Source organism: Pleurodeles waltl, chromosome 4_2, assembly GCF_031143425.1.
Source record: "Pleurodeles waltl isolate 20211129_DDA chromosome 4_2, aPleWal1.hap1.20221129, whole genome shotgun sequence".
NCBI classification, from domain to species: domain Eukaryota; kingdom Metazoa; phylum Chordata; class Amphibia; order Caudata; family Salamandridae; genus Pleurodeles; species Pleurodeles waltl.
In genome coordinates, this window is record NC_090443.1 from 25424247 (window position 1) to 25438671 (window position 14425).

General features: G+C 52.4%; 1 protein-coding gene across 2 annotated transcripts in view; it reads right to left on the reverse strand.

The window, feature by feature from the left end:
• The window catches only part of PODNL1 (podocan like 1), an 82757-nt gene that overhangs the window by 41966 nt on the left and 26366 nt on the right, over nt 1-14425 (reverse strand). For both annotated transcript variants that reach the window (XM_069230448.1, XM_069230449.1), the window contains exon 4: nt 11685-11749. In XM_069230448.1, coding sequence (XP_069086549.1) covers nt 11685-11749 — 65 coding nt within the window. The remainder of the gene's footprint in view (nt 1-11684; nt 11750-14425) is intronic.

Below are 14425 nucleotides of genomic sequence, written 5' to 3' on the forward strand. Positions count from 1 at the left end.
ACTCAAGGACAATATGGGGGGAAAAGAAGAGATACCAGCTAAGCAGATAATAGTCAACAAATTAAGGTTTGGCCACCATTCAGGAAGTTCACTGAGATGTTCCTGCACACTGCCTTACGGCGCGGGCCCAGGTCTGCAAAGCATGGGAGGAGGGTCGCTGAGGGGACACACACTGGTCCCAGTGGCGCCTGAGTCAGACACTCTAATAAACAATATTTAACTAATCATGCACCTCCCTTGGAGGAGGCGCAACGTCTGGGGCGTGATGGTTTGAGAAGCTCCAGATGGTCCTGGTTGCACACAAAGAGATACCAATCTGCACCTTTCTGGATGGTGGCGCTACGTCGGGTGGATAATGACTTGAGTTGCACTGGACGATTCCGATCACAAACACAAAGGGGGTCATTCCAACCCTGGCGGTCAATGACCGCCGGGTTGGAGGACCGCGGGAGCACCGCCGACAGGCCGGCGGTGCTCCCAAGGGCATTCCGACCGCGGCGGTAAAGCCGCGGTCGGACCGGCAACACTGGCGGTCTCCCGCCAGTGTAGCGCCGCCCTTTGGAATCCTCCAAGGCGGCGCAGCTAGCTGCGCCGCCGAGGGGATTCCGACCCCCCCTACCGCCATCCAGTTCCCGGCGGTCCGCCCGCCGGGAACCGGATGGCGGTAGGGGGGGTCGCGGGGCCCCTGGGGGCCCCTGCAGTGCCCATGCCACTGGCATGGGCACTGCAGGGGCCCCCGTAAGAGGGCCCCTACAAGTATTTCACTGTCTGCTTGGCAGACAGTGAAATACGCGACGGGTGCAACAGCACCCGTCGCACCTTCCCACTCCGCCGGCTCGATTACGAGCCGGCATCCTCGTGGGAAGGGAGTTTTTCCCTGGGCTGGCGGGCGGTCTTTTGGCGACCGCCCGCCAGCCCAGGGAAAAACTTAGAATACCCTCCGTGGTCTTTCGACCGCGGAGCGGTATTTCGGAGGGGGGAACTCTGGCGGGCGGCCTCCGCCGCCCGTCAGGGTCAGAATGACCCCCAAAGTGCTTAAAGCCGTACCTCCCATAAATGAGGCACAATGTCTGGTGCGCAATGACTTGAGTCACACCAGACAAGTTCCAAATGCACACACACAGAGGGCCAGATTTACAAAAACGTGGTGCAGCGCCACTCTGCATCCCTTCGGAAATGCAGGGATGCGCTGCATTTACGAAAATACAGCACACCCCTGTGTTTCCCCTAGGGCTGTCACTAAATTTAGCTGCCTAACGCCAGTGCAGGCACCCTTGCACAATAGTGCAAGGGTGCCTGCGTTGTAGGGATTGATTATTTATTGGACTGATTATTTATGTGCATGGAGATGTCCCTTCCTGCACATAAACAATCAATAATGGCAATTTGTTACTTCTATGTTTGCTGCAGAATACAGTACACATAGAAGTAGCAAATCGTTATTATTCAATGATTGTTTATGGTGTTTTACTCTTTTTATGTGTGCTGCAGAATGCACCACACAGAAAAAGCAAAAACGAGGAGAAATAAATGTATTTCTCCTTGTTGCACCATGCTAACGCTGCCCCTGGGGTGGCGTTAGTTTTAGGCGCTGTCTCAAGTATACGAATCCTAGTAAATATGGGGCAGCGACAAAATGCAATGGGTGTTGTGGTGGAACACCCACAGCAACACCCATTGTTGCAGAAAACTATGTCAGAGAACCCATATTTACAAGGCGGCGTTAGGCCACAAAAAGTGGCTTAATGCTGCCTTGTAAATATGGCGCAGGGCATTATGCCACGAGAGCGTAGCTGAAAGTGACGATCCAGTGGCGCAAGAGGTTTGTAAATAAGCTCCAAAATGCTCAATATCGTACCTCCCTGGAATTGTCTGGGACTCGATGACTTGAGCCACACCAGACAATCCGGTTAAACACACGAAAAGGATTTTACTACTGTACCTCCCTGGAATGAGGCACAACATCTGGTGTGCAATGATCTGAGTCGCTCAGACAATCCTTGTGCATGCACACAAAGGATTCCAATTCTGTGCCTCCCTGGAATGAAGCACAACGTGTGGTGCACGAAGACTTGAGTCCCACCAGACAAAAAGACACAAGTTCAGCGAGGCCGCACGAGGTAGGGTACAGCACTGCTCCTGAGATGCCCATACCTCCGAGGGTCATCACCTATGATACAGACACTGCACACAATAAGCATGCAGTCGGGAGTTGCATGAAAGAAATGCAACACACTCGACAAAGGCAGGCCACGCAGGTCACGGCACCAGTGAATCCGGTCACAACAAACCAGCCCCTTATGCATGCCGTGGCCCCATGATGAAAGGCCACACTCCTTGAAATGCAGACAATACTTTGAAGGCACCGCACGAGGCAAAACCAGTCTCCAGATAGTCTACTTGCTTCAGCGATCACACTGGAGTCCAGCCGACGATGCAAGTACCTACAAGGGCACCGCTCTCTAGATCACACTGGTGAAAGGTGTAGGTCCCTAATGTGAGGTCTTTTTTTTTGTGTTGTAATTCTTTATTCAAAATCAGTGATACCATACAAAAATCCATCTAATGTGACACAGGTACAGAGCGCACTATGAATTCCAACATAACAGTGCAGAAGTTGTCAAACATACAGGGAGGAAAAGATATTCTGACATGCATCAATGTCCAACAGGACTAAATAACAGTTGGTACAGTTCTGAAGTACAATGCAGCGACAGAAATAGAATAGGTGGACTGCCCACGTCCCTACCCATGCCCCAGCAGCAGTGTATGTAAAGGTCCTATTAATCTGGTCATATCCCCGTTAATGGTCTCTCCCCCGAGTCTCCCAAACCCCATTATCCATTGCCGGGGTTGCAGGTGAAGAAGAGAGCATGAGGATGTTTCGAAGGAGTGAACATTCAGGGAGAAGGGGCTGTTCCGCAGGCCCGCGGAGGCGAAAGACACAAGCTGTTGGCGGGGAGAAAGGGCCAGGACGGTGGGGAGGGGTGAATGACGTACGTACCGAAGAGAAGGGAAAGAGAGAAATGTGGGAGGGGTGGGAGAAAGGGCAGATTGTATGCAATACAATGCAGTGGAGGGACGGAAATGGTGTAGATGAGCAATAGTATGGATCAGGACGCAGTGCAGATACAATGAATACCTGAGGGAAGGAAGGTATAGGCTAAACAAGGGATACTGGTTATATCTGCCACCATGTGTGTCATGGATACTTAGAAGAGGGCACCTCGGGTCTTCGAAAAGTGGGAGCAGCAGAAAAAAAGAGAGGAGTTCAGTAACAAGACAGTATTTACTGTGGAAAGGAAGGTGAAAGTGGAAGGAAGAGTGAGAGCGAGAGGAGGAGAGAGGAGTGAGAGTAAAAGTGTAAGCAGAGGTGTAGGCGGGAATGGCAGTGACCGAGGTGGGGGGGTGATTGGGAAGGGCGAGAGGGGGGGCAAAGTCAGGGGAACAGGTCGAGGAGAGGTAGCGGAGCTAATGAAAGTAGAAGTGGTGGAAGGGATGGAGGGAGAGAGGGAGGAGAGGGTAAGGAGGGACAGCCTACCCTTGGTAAAACAAAGATAAGCCCAGACGGAGGTGTGTGCCCGCGTTCAACTAGAGCCAAGCGGGAGGGAAGGGTAACGTGCTGGTGTGTGGTTATGCGGGTCCCAGACAGGGGTGTCACTGCATAGTATCTCGGATCAGGACACCTACGGGCAGCACTCAGCCCTCCGGCTCTGAGAGAAAGGGGGCCCACGTTTGGAGGAACACATCCATCTTATCCTGGAGGCCATAAATGAGCCGTTCATGGGAGGCAGCCTGATACATGGCAGTGATCCATTCCCCATGGGAGGGGACCGCTACTGTATGCCAGTGCCTGAGGATACACACTTTGGCAGTAGCCAGTGCTGTGTATAATAAGCGTTGCTGCGGTCGGGAGAGGTCGTACAAATCTCTGGTGTCATGCAGCAGTAAGAGAGAGTGGGTGAGAAAAGGCGGTTGGGGTAACACTTCCCGAAGGGTACACCCCAGCGTCCGCCAGTAAGGTTGGATGACTGGGCAGTCATGCAAGATATGTGGTAAATCACATCGGGCATGAGGGCATCTCCAACAGGAGGCGTGGGGTAATAGCCCTGCAGAGCGTAAGTTCTGGGGGTCCAGTACCACTCATGTAACGTCTTGAAAAAACTGAATTTTAAGCGAGCCTCCCGAGCTCTGCGGTCTCTGGCCACAATCAATTCTGCCCAGTCCTCTAGTTCATATTCGGTCTGAAGGCATGCCTGCAACTTATCTTCCAAATAGTGGAGTATCGGGGACTGAGAGTCGCCAGGGGGGATTCCCCAGGCATCTCTTCAGACAGTGTTTGAGCTGTATAAAACGCTATGAGTGGTGTGCTGGAAGATCAAATTCCCCCCAAAGTTCCGTGAATGACTTCAGTCTGCCCCCGGTCAGAAGTTGATCAAGCAGTAGGAGGCCCTTTGAATGCCACTCCTCCCAAAAGATAGTGTTTCTCCCTATTAGAAAACCCCCATTGCCCCATAGTGGGTCTCTGTCATGTATCTGGGGGTCCACTTTCAATAAGCGGTGTGCCTGCCGACAAGAGTTTCGCAAGGCTCTGATCATGGGATTGGTGATACGGAGGGGAGCAGATCCTGTATTATCGAGCACATGGAATCCCGGTGGGGAATGTAAGAGTGTCCTTTCTGCCTCCACCCAAAGTAGCGGGTCCCTCACTCCCGGCAGCAGGTAGACCAGCTGCGAGAGGTGTAACGCCAGGGTTTTAATGTTCCACGGAGGGGAGACCTAGTCCCCCGTACTCGCGTCTGGTGAGTAATGCGGGTCTGGGCAGCTATGGGTGGAACAACCCCCAAACAAAGGTTTGGATGCAACGGTCTATCCCTCTCGAAGAGGCAGGGGTATCTGTAGAGGTAGCATACCCAGGACATACAGGAATCGCGGCAAGCCCAGGTGTGTCCATTTATCAAACTCTTGTTTCATACTGGTTAGCAGTGGGTCCAGATTGTCAGCCACCATTTTTTCCAATCCTCTGTTGATGTAAATGCCGAGGTAGTGAAGACGTGACTGCTTCCATTTAATTGAGAAGCCCTGAACGGACATGCTCACCGTTACTGGGGATGGGGGCAATGCCTCGCTCTTATCCCAATTGATTCGGTAGCCTGAGAGAAGTTTAGATTCAGATAGAATGGCACGGAGAGCTGGCAAGGAATTAGGTAGGTCAGTGAGGGTGAGCAGGATATCATCGGCATATAAATAAATGGTGGAACAGCCACCAGGGACAGATATTCCAGAGATGAGACTGGAGTTGTGGATCATTGCCGCTAAGGGTTTGACAGCTAGTAGAAATAGCAACGGTGACAAGGGACAGCCCTGGCGGGTCCCCCTATGGACAGAAAAGGTGTCTGAAAGGAACCCACCGCAGTTGACCTGTGCTGTCAGGGAGTCATGCAACAAACGCACCCTATTGATAAAACTAGTCCAGAGACCAAAACGTTTTAGTGTTTCAAGGAGGTACCACCAGTCTATTCGATCAAATGCCTTCTCGGCATCCAGAGAAAGGACGAGGGCCTCCTCTTGTGAGTCCCGTGCCGCCCAGAGAGTGTGGAGTAGTGTACATAGGTGGTTCCTCAAAGAACGGCCAGGTACAAAGCCAACCTGTATATGATGAACCAGGGATGGTATGACCCTCTTGAGACGAGCCGCTAGTATCCCCGCCAGAGTTTTGACATCTCCGTTGAGGAGGGATATTGGATGGTAACTAGCACAAAGGAGAGGATCCTTACCAGGTTTGGGTAATACTATTATAGAGGCTTTGTTGGATACGGGATGAAAAGAACCAGTCTGGTCAGCCTGCAGAAGGCCTCATATAAGGCATCCACTGTGTCCGCTGTGTCCACTTATAAAATTCTGTCGGGTATCCATCCTCGCCAGGGGCTTTAATGATAAGGGAGGTTTGCAATTGCCTGCTGAATCTCCTCCTTACTGATGTCTCCCTCCAAAAGGGCCCTGCCCTCCTCAGAGAGACAGGGTAAATTCGCCTTCTCAAGAAAGACGGACAACCTGTCCTGGTCCTCTACTGTTTCTGGAGTGTAGGGGGTCTGATAGAAGCGACCAAACTCATCTGCGATTGCCTGGGGATGCGTGATAAGCAAGCCATTGACGCTCTGTAAGGCCGGTATGGCCAACGCCACCTCACGGTGAAATAGTTGGCTGGCCAGCGGTAGGCCTGTCTTCTCTCCATTCTCGACCTCTCATTCGCTGTAATGCATATTCCGCGCGTGATGTAAAGAGGGTGTTGAGCTCCATTTTGGCCTGTTCCAGGCGGCGGCGGCGGATGGATGGAGAGGGGCCTAGGGTGTAGTCACGGGTAGTCTGGGCTATGCAGTCTTCTAGAGCTCTCTGTTGATCACGTCTCTGGGTATTGGCAATGGCAGCATCCCTCATGAGCTGTCCCCTGATCGGCGCCTTCGCCGCAGCCCACAGTAACTGAGGCAAAGAGACCGAACCCTTGTTGTTTTGGAGATAGGTGGCGACATGGGATTTGAGCTGCTCCTTCCCCTTCGGGGTACGGGATTGGGAAGTTTGGAGACGCCAAGGCTTACGACCGGGGGAGGCCAGGCCCAACTCCAGGGCCAATAAAACCGGAGAGTGATCAGACAAAACGTCCGGAAGGATCGTAGACTCTCCAATCGTCTGCAATAGCCAATGAGTGACGAGGAAGTAATCTAGTCTGGATTGGGTCCCATGAACTGGGGAAACAAAGGTGTATTCGAGTTCGGACAGGTTTGAAAGGCGCCAGTGGTCCAGCAGACCGTGATCCGACAGGACATCTCCTAAGAGGGCCCGGTCAGCATTATTGCCCACATCAAGACCACCCGATTTGTCCAGAATGGCGTCTGGTGCTAGATTCCAATCCCCCCCAATATATACTGAGAGGCTCCGATCTCTGTTAGCAGTCGATTAAAAGAGAGGAAAAAAGAGTGTTTGGAACCCGTGGGAGCGTAGACAGAGCCAACACAAACTGTGGAGGATCCCAGTACAAGCTTGGCGAGGACATAGCGTCCCTCTGGATCACACCACATCTTGAGAAGCCTAAACTGCAAGGATCGATGGATGAGTATCGCCACCCCACACCTCCACCCCGAGCCTTGCGCCTCACTGTGCATTGATGGCACTTTGCTGAAGAGCGCTCTGCCCACCCAGTCCCTGTGCAGTTTCTCTGATTCCGATGGGGAGAGATGTGTTTCCTGTAAGAGGGCAATATCTGTTCTTTTGGACCGTAGGTAAGATAGGACTTTTTGCCATTTGATGTAATGCGTCATGCCATGGTCGTTCCAAGAGAGGACTGTTAGTGGGGCTATCGATCCCATTATTGGACGGAGTTGATCCGGATTCCGAAAGCAGATGACCTTCCGTGTGGTAGTACACCAAATGAGGGGTTATTGCGGGAGGAGCAAAGCTCAGAGTGGAAGTGGTAAAGGGGGGGAACTATGGGGGAACCCTCGGTCTAAGAACAGATGAGGACCAGACAGACAGAAGAAGAGGTGAGAAGAAAGGGAAAAGCAGAAAAAGACAGAACGTATACGTGGGAGGTGGGGAAAGAGTGCAAGCGTGCAAACTCAAAGGGTGAAAGATAGGGAACAGAAAGCGGAGATAGAGTCGGAAAGGGAAGGCAGGGAAAGAGGAAAAAGAATCTTGGGACGCAAGAAAAAGAAATACAGACCTGAGGTCTGCAGTTGGCGAGGCAATGCCTCACTACTGGGAGCCCTGTTGAACTGTGGGTCGGAACCTGTATGGTCTGCGCGCCGGATGAGCGTGGGGGAGGGGGAAGGGTGAGGTGCGTGGAGCCCAAAATGGCTACCAGCAAATACCCATGGACAAGCAGCACTGGGCGGTATGTTTAGGTGTGGAAGGGGTAAACCTGTGCCAAGGAGCAGAACGTGGCATGAGGCGCAGTCATGAGAGGGTAGGGAGAGGACTCAGAACAAGGCCAAGAACCAAGACATGTGTGTGTTACTTAGTACATTTCAGGTTAAAGGGAAAGGGCAACTACCATACCAGGGCTGGCGTCTCTAGTGATAGGACTCGGGGACCATTGTGGGAATGGCATTAGCCAGCCCTGTGAAGAGTACTAAGGGGGTGGGTCAAAGGCCCCAAAATTGCGGAGTGAGGATTGTGAAGGCAACACAGTGGAGGGGACGCGCCGGGTGAGTAAGGTGGACCAAGGGAAATCGGATTAGTTCAGGGAGAGGGGGGGCTAGAGGGTGAGGGGCAGAGAAGCCTGCAGTGCGCACCGCCCGTGTAGCTCCCCGGGCAATGAGTGATGATGGGTAGAAGTGAGGGACAGCGGGAGATCTCACAGAAATTTGAGTTAGGCAGTAAGTCGAGGTTCTCCTTACAGTGGTCGTGGACCAATAGGGTAAGCGGAGAGAAGGAGCACAAGGGAGGGAGATATCAAAGGTGCCTAGAGGCGAGTCCGAGCCCACGTCCCTCATCCTGGGCAGATCAGAAGGTGAGGGCAAAGCATTTTGCACAATACAGGTAACGGGAATGGGGAACAAAGTAACCAGGGTAAGCTGTAACTGGGAACAAGGGAGAAAGACATGGGTCAGACTGATTAATCACACTTCTTCCCGGAGGCCCTGTCCAAGGCGAGACTCCAGGAAAGGTTGAGTGCACCCCGTGAAACCGGCGAGGGACCAGACCCATGCGTGGAGGCAGATAACACCGACAGCAGTTCCAGAACAAGGGCTATAACGCCGACCCCTCCCGCCCCATCCCACAAAAGGAGGAAAACAGTAGAGGCAGGTGAGTATGACACTTAGCTGTCTGGTGGGGAGGTACCTGCTGCAGGTTGGGGTACAAAAGGTTCTCGAAGTGCCTTAGAGTCCAGCATTATAGGTGTTCCACGGGTGGAGGCTTCAGAGGGGATCGAGATTTGTCTCTGCCCTGGTCCTGCGTGTGAGCAATCACTGCTTGGAGAGCATGTTCTTGGCCTTCCTGCGATTTGAGCGAGCGATCGTAAGTTCTACCCCTCTTCTGCGAAGCGGGGTGAAGTTGGGACAAGGAAGGAGAGACGGATGGGGGTCACCCATTGCAGGGGTATCAGGTCTCGAGTGTCGGTGTGTAGTCCATGGGGTGTTGGGCAAGGTCATCCAGGAAGGAACCAAGGTCCGCAGGCTCAGTGAAGTCTCTGGATTTGCCATTGTACATTATCCACATACAGGCCGGCTCAAAAAGACCAAATTTAATGTCCAGTTTCCTGAGGTGCGGTCGAAGGTCCAAGAATGCTTTTCGCTTCTCATTCGTTATCCTGGAGCTGCCACCCTGACCTCATGTCCCTCCAGGGAGTACAGACCTTGAGACCAGGCCATTGAGATAACCTGACAAGCCTGATCATGGCAGAGGAAGAATGCGATGACGGGACGGGGTCGTCCAGAGGTCCCTATATGTAGAGGGCCAATCCTATGGGCTCTTTGGGACTCCAGTGGCTGTGAGAAGTCCAGGCCGGTGAGCTCGGGGAGAAAGCTTTTAAGAAAGGCTTTGATGTGGGAGCCTTCCTTGTGTTCCGGATGGAGGTAGAGGCCACGGAGAGGTCTGAAATCTTTAAGTCCTTTGCCTCCAAACGCCATCCTACCGCAGTAATCTCCTGCAGTATGCGGTCTTTGGCATCGACTGTGCGGGGGGTCGGCTGGTGAGGTCACGGGACAGGAAAGGGCCGTCTGTGCAGCCATGGATTTCGGTTGTGCAATGGCCTCGGAAAATAGCAGTTGACGGGAGTGTTTGCCTGATGATTTCCCGTTGGGCATCGTCCCTCGGAATAATGGTCCCTGGGAGAGTCGTAGAGTATGCTTGTGGCAATGAGGCTACGTCGCAACTGTGTGAGCAACGGCCTCTTTTAACGACCGCAAGGACCTCCAGCACTATGGCCACTGATGTGCGTTCAACAAAGTAGAGCAAGCCCTACAAGAAGATTTCACCTATGGCGGAGGGAGCGTGTGACCTCCAAAGCGTTTAGAAGCGGAAGGCCGGACTCTCTGCACTGGGGTCAGTATGACTGGTTGATGGCTAGATAGAAGCCTCCCACACTGACCTTCTGGGGCCCGTTGATGCTAAACCTTGACCCAGCGTGAGTCTCCAGTCCTGTCCGTGGGTGGTGGGGTGAAGCATGTTGGGTGGCTCTGTTGTTGAAATGGGCTGGCTATACTGACCCTAAAGTCATGCCTGATTGGAATCCGGGTCGCTACTTCAAAGCATCCAGGTAGCAGAATCACACCCCAACAATATGTCACCAAGGGTGCCCATCCCCCCATGGCGTTAAGCTCCCGCCTGCCACGTCCCCCTGGTCTAGGGGGGCTCGCTACCAGAGTAATGTCGTGTTCTGGGGTCCCCCCGTGGTGACGGGGCAAGCACGTCCAGTGGGGGAGAACACCTCCTCTCCCTGCATCTCCTCATGGGCAGCCGGGGGTGTGTATGGTCGTCAACCTCAGGAAAGCCCTCCATGTTCGTACCGGGGTGCAATGTCTGCCCCAGCTCGGGACGCAATCAGCAGATGTGTGCCAGTCCCCCTCTCTCACTCCCTGACCTCTCTTGGTGTCTGGGGGCTGGGGGGTGCCACGGTCAGGGTGCCAAGGGTCTAGGAGCTTGAGCGGGCCCCAAGGCATCCCACGCAGCTGGGTGCAATCCTTCCCGACCGCCCGTCCCTCTTCGGGAGCCCTCAGGGAACTGTAGGCCACATTCTTGGCTTGCTTGGCAGTACACACTTCAAGTACCTTTGGGTGCAGCTTGGACCTCGTCCACACTTTGGGGGTGATTCCGAGTTTGGCTGGCGGCGCCAGGGAACCGCCAGAATACCGCTGCGCGGTCAAAAGACTGCCGCGGTTATTCTGGGTTTCCCGCTGGGCTGGCGGGTGACCGCCAAAAGGCCGCCCGCCAGCCCAGCGGGAAACACCCTTGCACGAGGAAGCCGGCTCCGAATGGAGCCGGCGGAGTGGAAGGGGTGCGACGGGTGCAGTATCACCCGTCGCGAATTTCAGTGTCTGCTAAGCAGACACTGAAATTCAAAGTGGGGCTCTCTTACGGAGGCCCCTGCAGTGCCCATGCCATTGGCATGGGCACTGCAGGGGCCCCCAGGGGCCCCACGACACCCCATACCGCCATCCTGTTCCTGGTGGCCGAAACCGCCAGGAACAGGATGGCGGTATGGGGGTCAGAATCCCCTGGGCAGCGGAAAGTCGGCGGTACACCGCCGACTTTCCGTTTCTGGCCGCGGCTGTACCGCCGCGGTCAGAATGCCCAAAGGAGCATCGCCAGCCTGTTGGCGATGCTCCCGCGGACCACGGCCCTGGCGGTTTTTACCACCAGGGTCGGAATCAGGCCCTTTGTGTGCACTGATGGGTGAAACTTGGGCATGGTCTTGGTGTCTGTTGTACATAATCTGTGCCCCCTAGGCACTCAGCCCTGGGTATTGGTTGTATAGCCGATGACCACCCATAAGTGCAAATAGGGCTGGTCCTAAGTATCTGGCTGTACACACTGGCTGAACACAATGTGCTCTCCCGGGTGCCTGGCTACACACATTCTCTGGATACCATTGGGCGCAGCTTGGGTCTGGACTTGGAGGTCTGTTTGGCTGTACACATTCACCCATCTAGCGCTGACAAGTACAACTGGTGAATTTGCTTACATACCTTATTATTGCCCAAATAAATATACTGCAAGTTCTCAAGCAACTGGAACTCTTCATTTGGGAGACCTGGGGGTGGAAGAAACAGGACAATTAGACAAAGGAGATTTTCAGCGTATATAAAATTTGGTGGACATGGTACTTTGCCACAAATGCATTGGAGTACCCTGTCTACCAAGCTCTTTGTTCACCTTCTCTGTTTAGAGTTGCTTCTGTCAGCAGAGGCTCCATCCGTTGGCCCTTCTAGTGGACATCTTTCACTGACACCTCAACAGACATAGGCTAGTCCCTCAACAGGCGTCAATCTAGCCACCCTATTGAAGACAGACGTTCTGATGTCATATATTTCCTATATGCGAGCACCAGGGAAATCTTGGCAGGTCCGAACAGGAAGTAGAATGAATGAACAGGCTCCTCTGCCTCCCCAGGCGCTGGGAACAAAATTTGAGCATTTAAGGCCCATTCATTTTTTGTTTTAGAAGAATAAACTACTGCTTTGAGTACTATTTTTAATAAACAAAAAAATTGCTGTGGGTGTACATTGAACATGGTGCCCGCACAGCAGGTGTTTAGTGCCTTTAGAGGAGCCGCCATAGCGTTAGCAGTGGGATATAATCTGCTTAGTGGAGTACATCCCTCCGCTGACTTGGTGGAACTGAGTAACGCCTGGCAAATGCTAAACAAACCCCTAGGAGTTCAATATTGCACTACAAAACTAAGGGACTTCTTTCGAATTTGGCAGGTGGGATACTTAATCGAAATGTGGCATATATCCCATCTATGGTATTGTAAGTAGCACAGGTCATAATGCACTAGTAATATGGCAGACGGTAGTATCCCATCCCCCATTGTCTAAAAAAGGATGTAAATCATGTGGGTTCTAATCTCGTTTTCCCACTTTCCAAACTATGTTATGAGGGCAAATAACCCGGTTCCCCTACATACTGGTTTCCTCATTCACCTTCTACCAAGCTTCAGATGCCTTAGGCATGGGACCAGCGCTGGTAAGAAGAAAGAGTTAAATATTGGTGGTATTTTCTTGTGGCATATATTGCTTCGGGAGAGGCAGTAGATTTAGAGAGCAGAATAGGTAGTTAGTCAAAGCCACCAACATGAGGTATTTTATAATGTATTGCCTCTTTTGTCTAGTCTACCCTGTGGACATAACATGGATTAAAAACAAACATTGGCAAATCCAATAGGTCTTGCCTATGTGAGAGAGTGTGGTGGCAAAGAGTGGAGTGGGGTAGGGTGATGTAGAGTGGAGTGGCGTAGAGTGGAGTGGTGTGATGTGATGAAGAGTAGAGTTGAGTGGAGGAGTGTGGAGTGGGTAGAGTGGCTTTGACTGGAGTGGCATAGAGTGCTGTACAGCTGAGTAGCATAATGCAGAGTGGCATTGAGTAGAGTGGCGAACAGTAGAATAACTTACAATGGAGAGGCAGTGAGTGGAGTGGCATGGAGAGGCAGAGTGAAGGGGCATAGGCTAGAATATAATGGAGTGAGAGAGTACAATGGATTAGAGTAGTTCTGTATAGAGTGGAGTGGCATATTTTAGAGTGGCGTACACTGACAAAGAGTGGCATAGTGTGGGGTGAAGTAGAGTGCCATGCGGCGGAGTGCCATAGAGCGGTGTAGAGTAAAGTGGAGTCTCTTACAGTGAAGTGGTGTAGGGTGCAGTGATGTAGAGTAGAGTGTTTTTGAGTGGGGTGGCAAAAGAGTGGTGTAGAGTGAAGTGGCATAGAGTGGAGCAGCATAAAGCAGTGTGGGGTAGAGTGGCATAGAGTAGAGTGGAGTGGTGTAGAGTACTATGTGTACAGTGGCGTGGAGTGGCTTAGCATGGAGTGGAGTGGTGTGGAGTGGAGCAGCACAGAGTAGAGTGGCGTAGACTGGAGTGATGTAGAGTAGAGTAGACTGAAGTGGCATAGAATAGAGTGGAGTGGCGTAGAGTGAAATGGAACAGCATGGAGTAGAGTAGCATAGAGTGGCGTGGTGTAGAGTGGCAGAGTGGCTTGGAGTGGAATGACACAAAGGGGCACAGTGTAAGGTGGCATGGAGTAGAGTGACATAGAGTGGTGTGGTGTAGAGTGGAGTGGCACAGAGAGGCGCAGACTGGCATAAAGAGAAGTGGAGTGGCTTAGAGTAGAGTGATGTGGAGTGGCATAGTATAGTGTGGTGTAGGGTGAGGTGACATTGAGTAGTATAGAGTGGCGTAAAGTAGAGTGGCTTAGAGTAGGTGGAGTGGCCTAGAGTGGTGTAGAGTATATGGAGTGGAGTGCCATGGGGTGGAATAGAGTGACGTAGAGTGGTGTAGAGTAAAGCTGAGTGACAGAGTGGAGTGATGTAAAGTGGCATACAGTAGAGTAGCATAAAGTACTGTGGCATAGAGTAAAGTGGGTGGCATAGAGTAGATTTGCATACAGTGGAGTGGCGTAGAATGGCACTGGGTGGTGTGCAGTGGTATGTAGTGCCATAGAGTGGAGGAGCATAGACTAGAGTGGAGTGCCTGGAGTAGATTGGTGTACAGTAGATTAGTATAGAGTGGAGTAGCGCAGACTGACAGAGAGGCACAGAGTGGGAATGAGTAGAGTGGTGTGGCGTACAGTGAAGTAGACCACAGTGGTGTAGAGTGGTCTAGACCGGAGTGGTGTAGAGTAGAGTGGGGTGGCAAACAGTGGGGTGGAGTGAAGTACAGCTGAGTACAGTAGAGTGGCATAGAGTGGTGTGGAGTCAAGTAAAGTCGAGTGG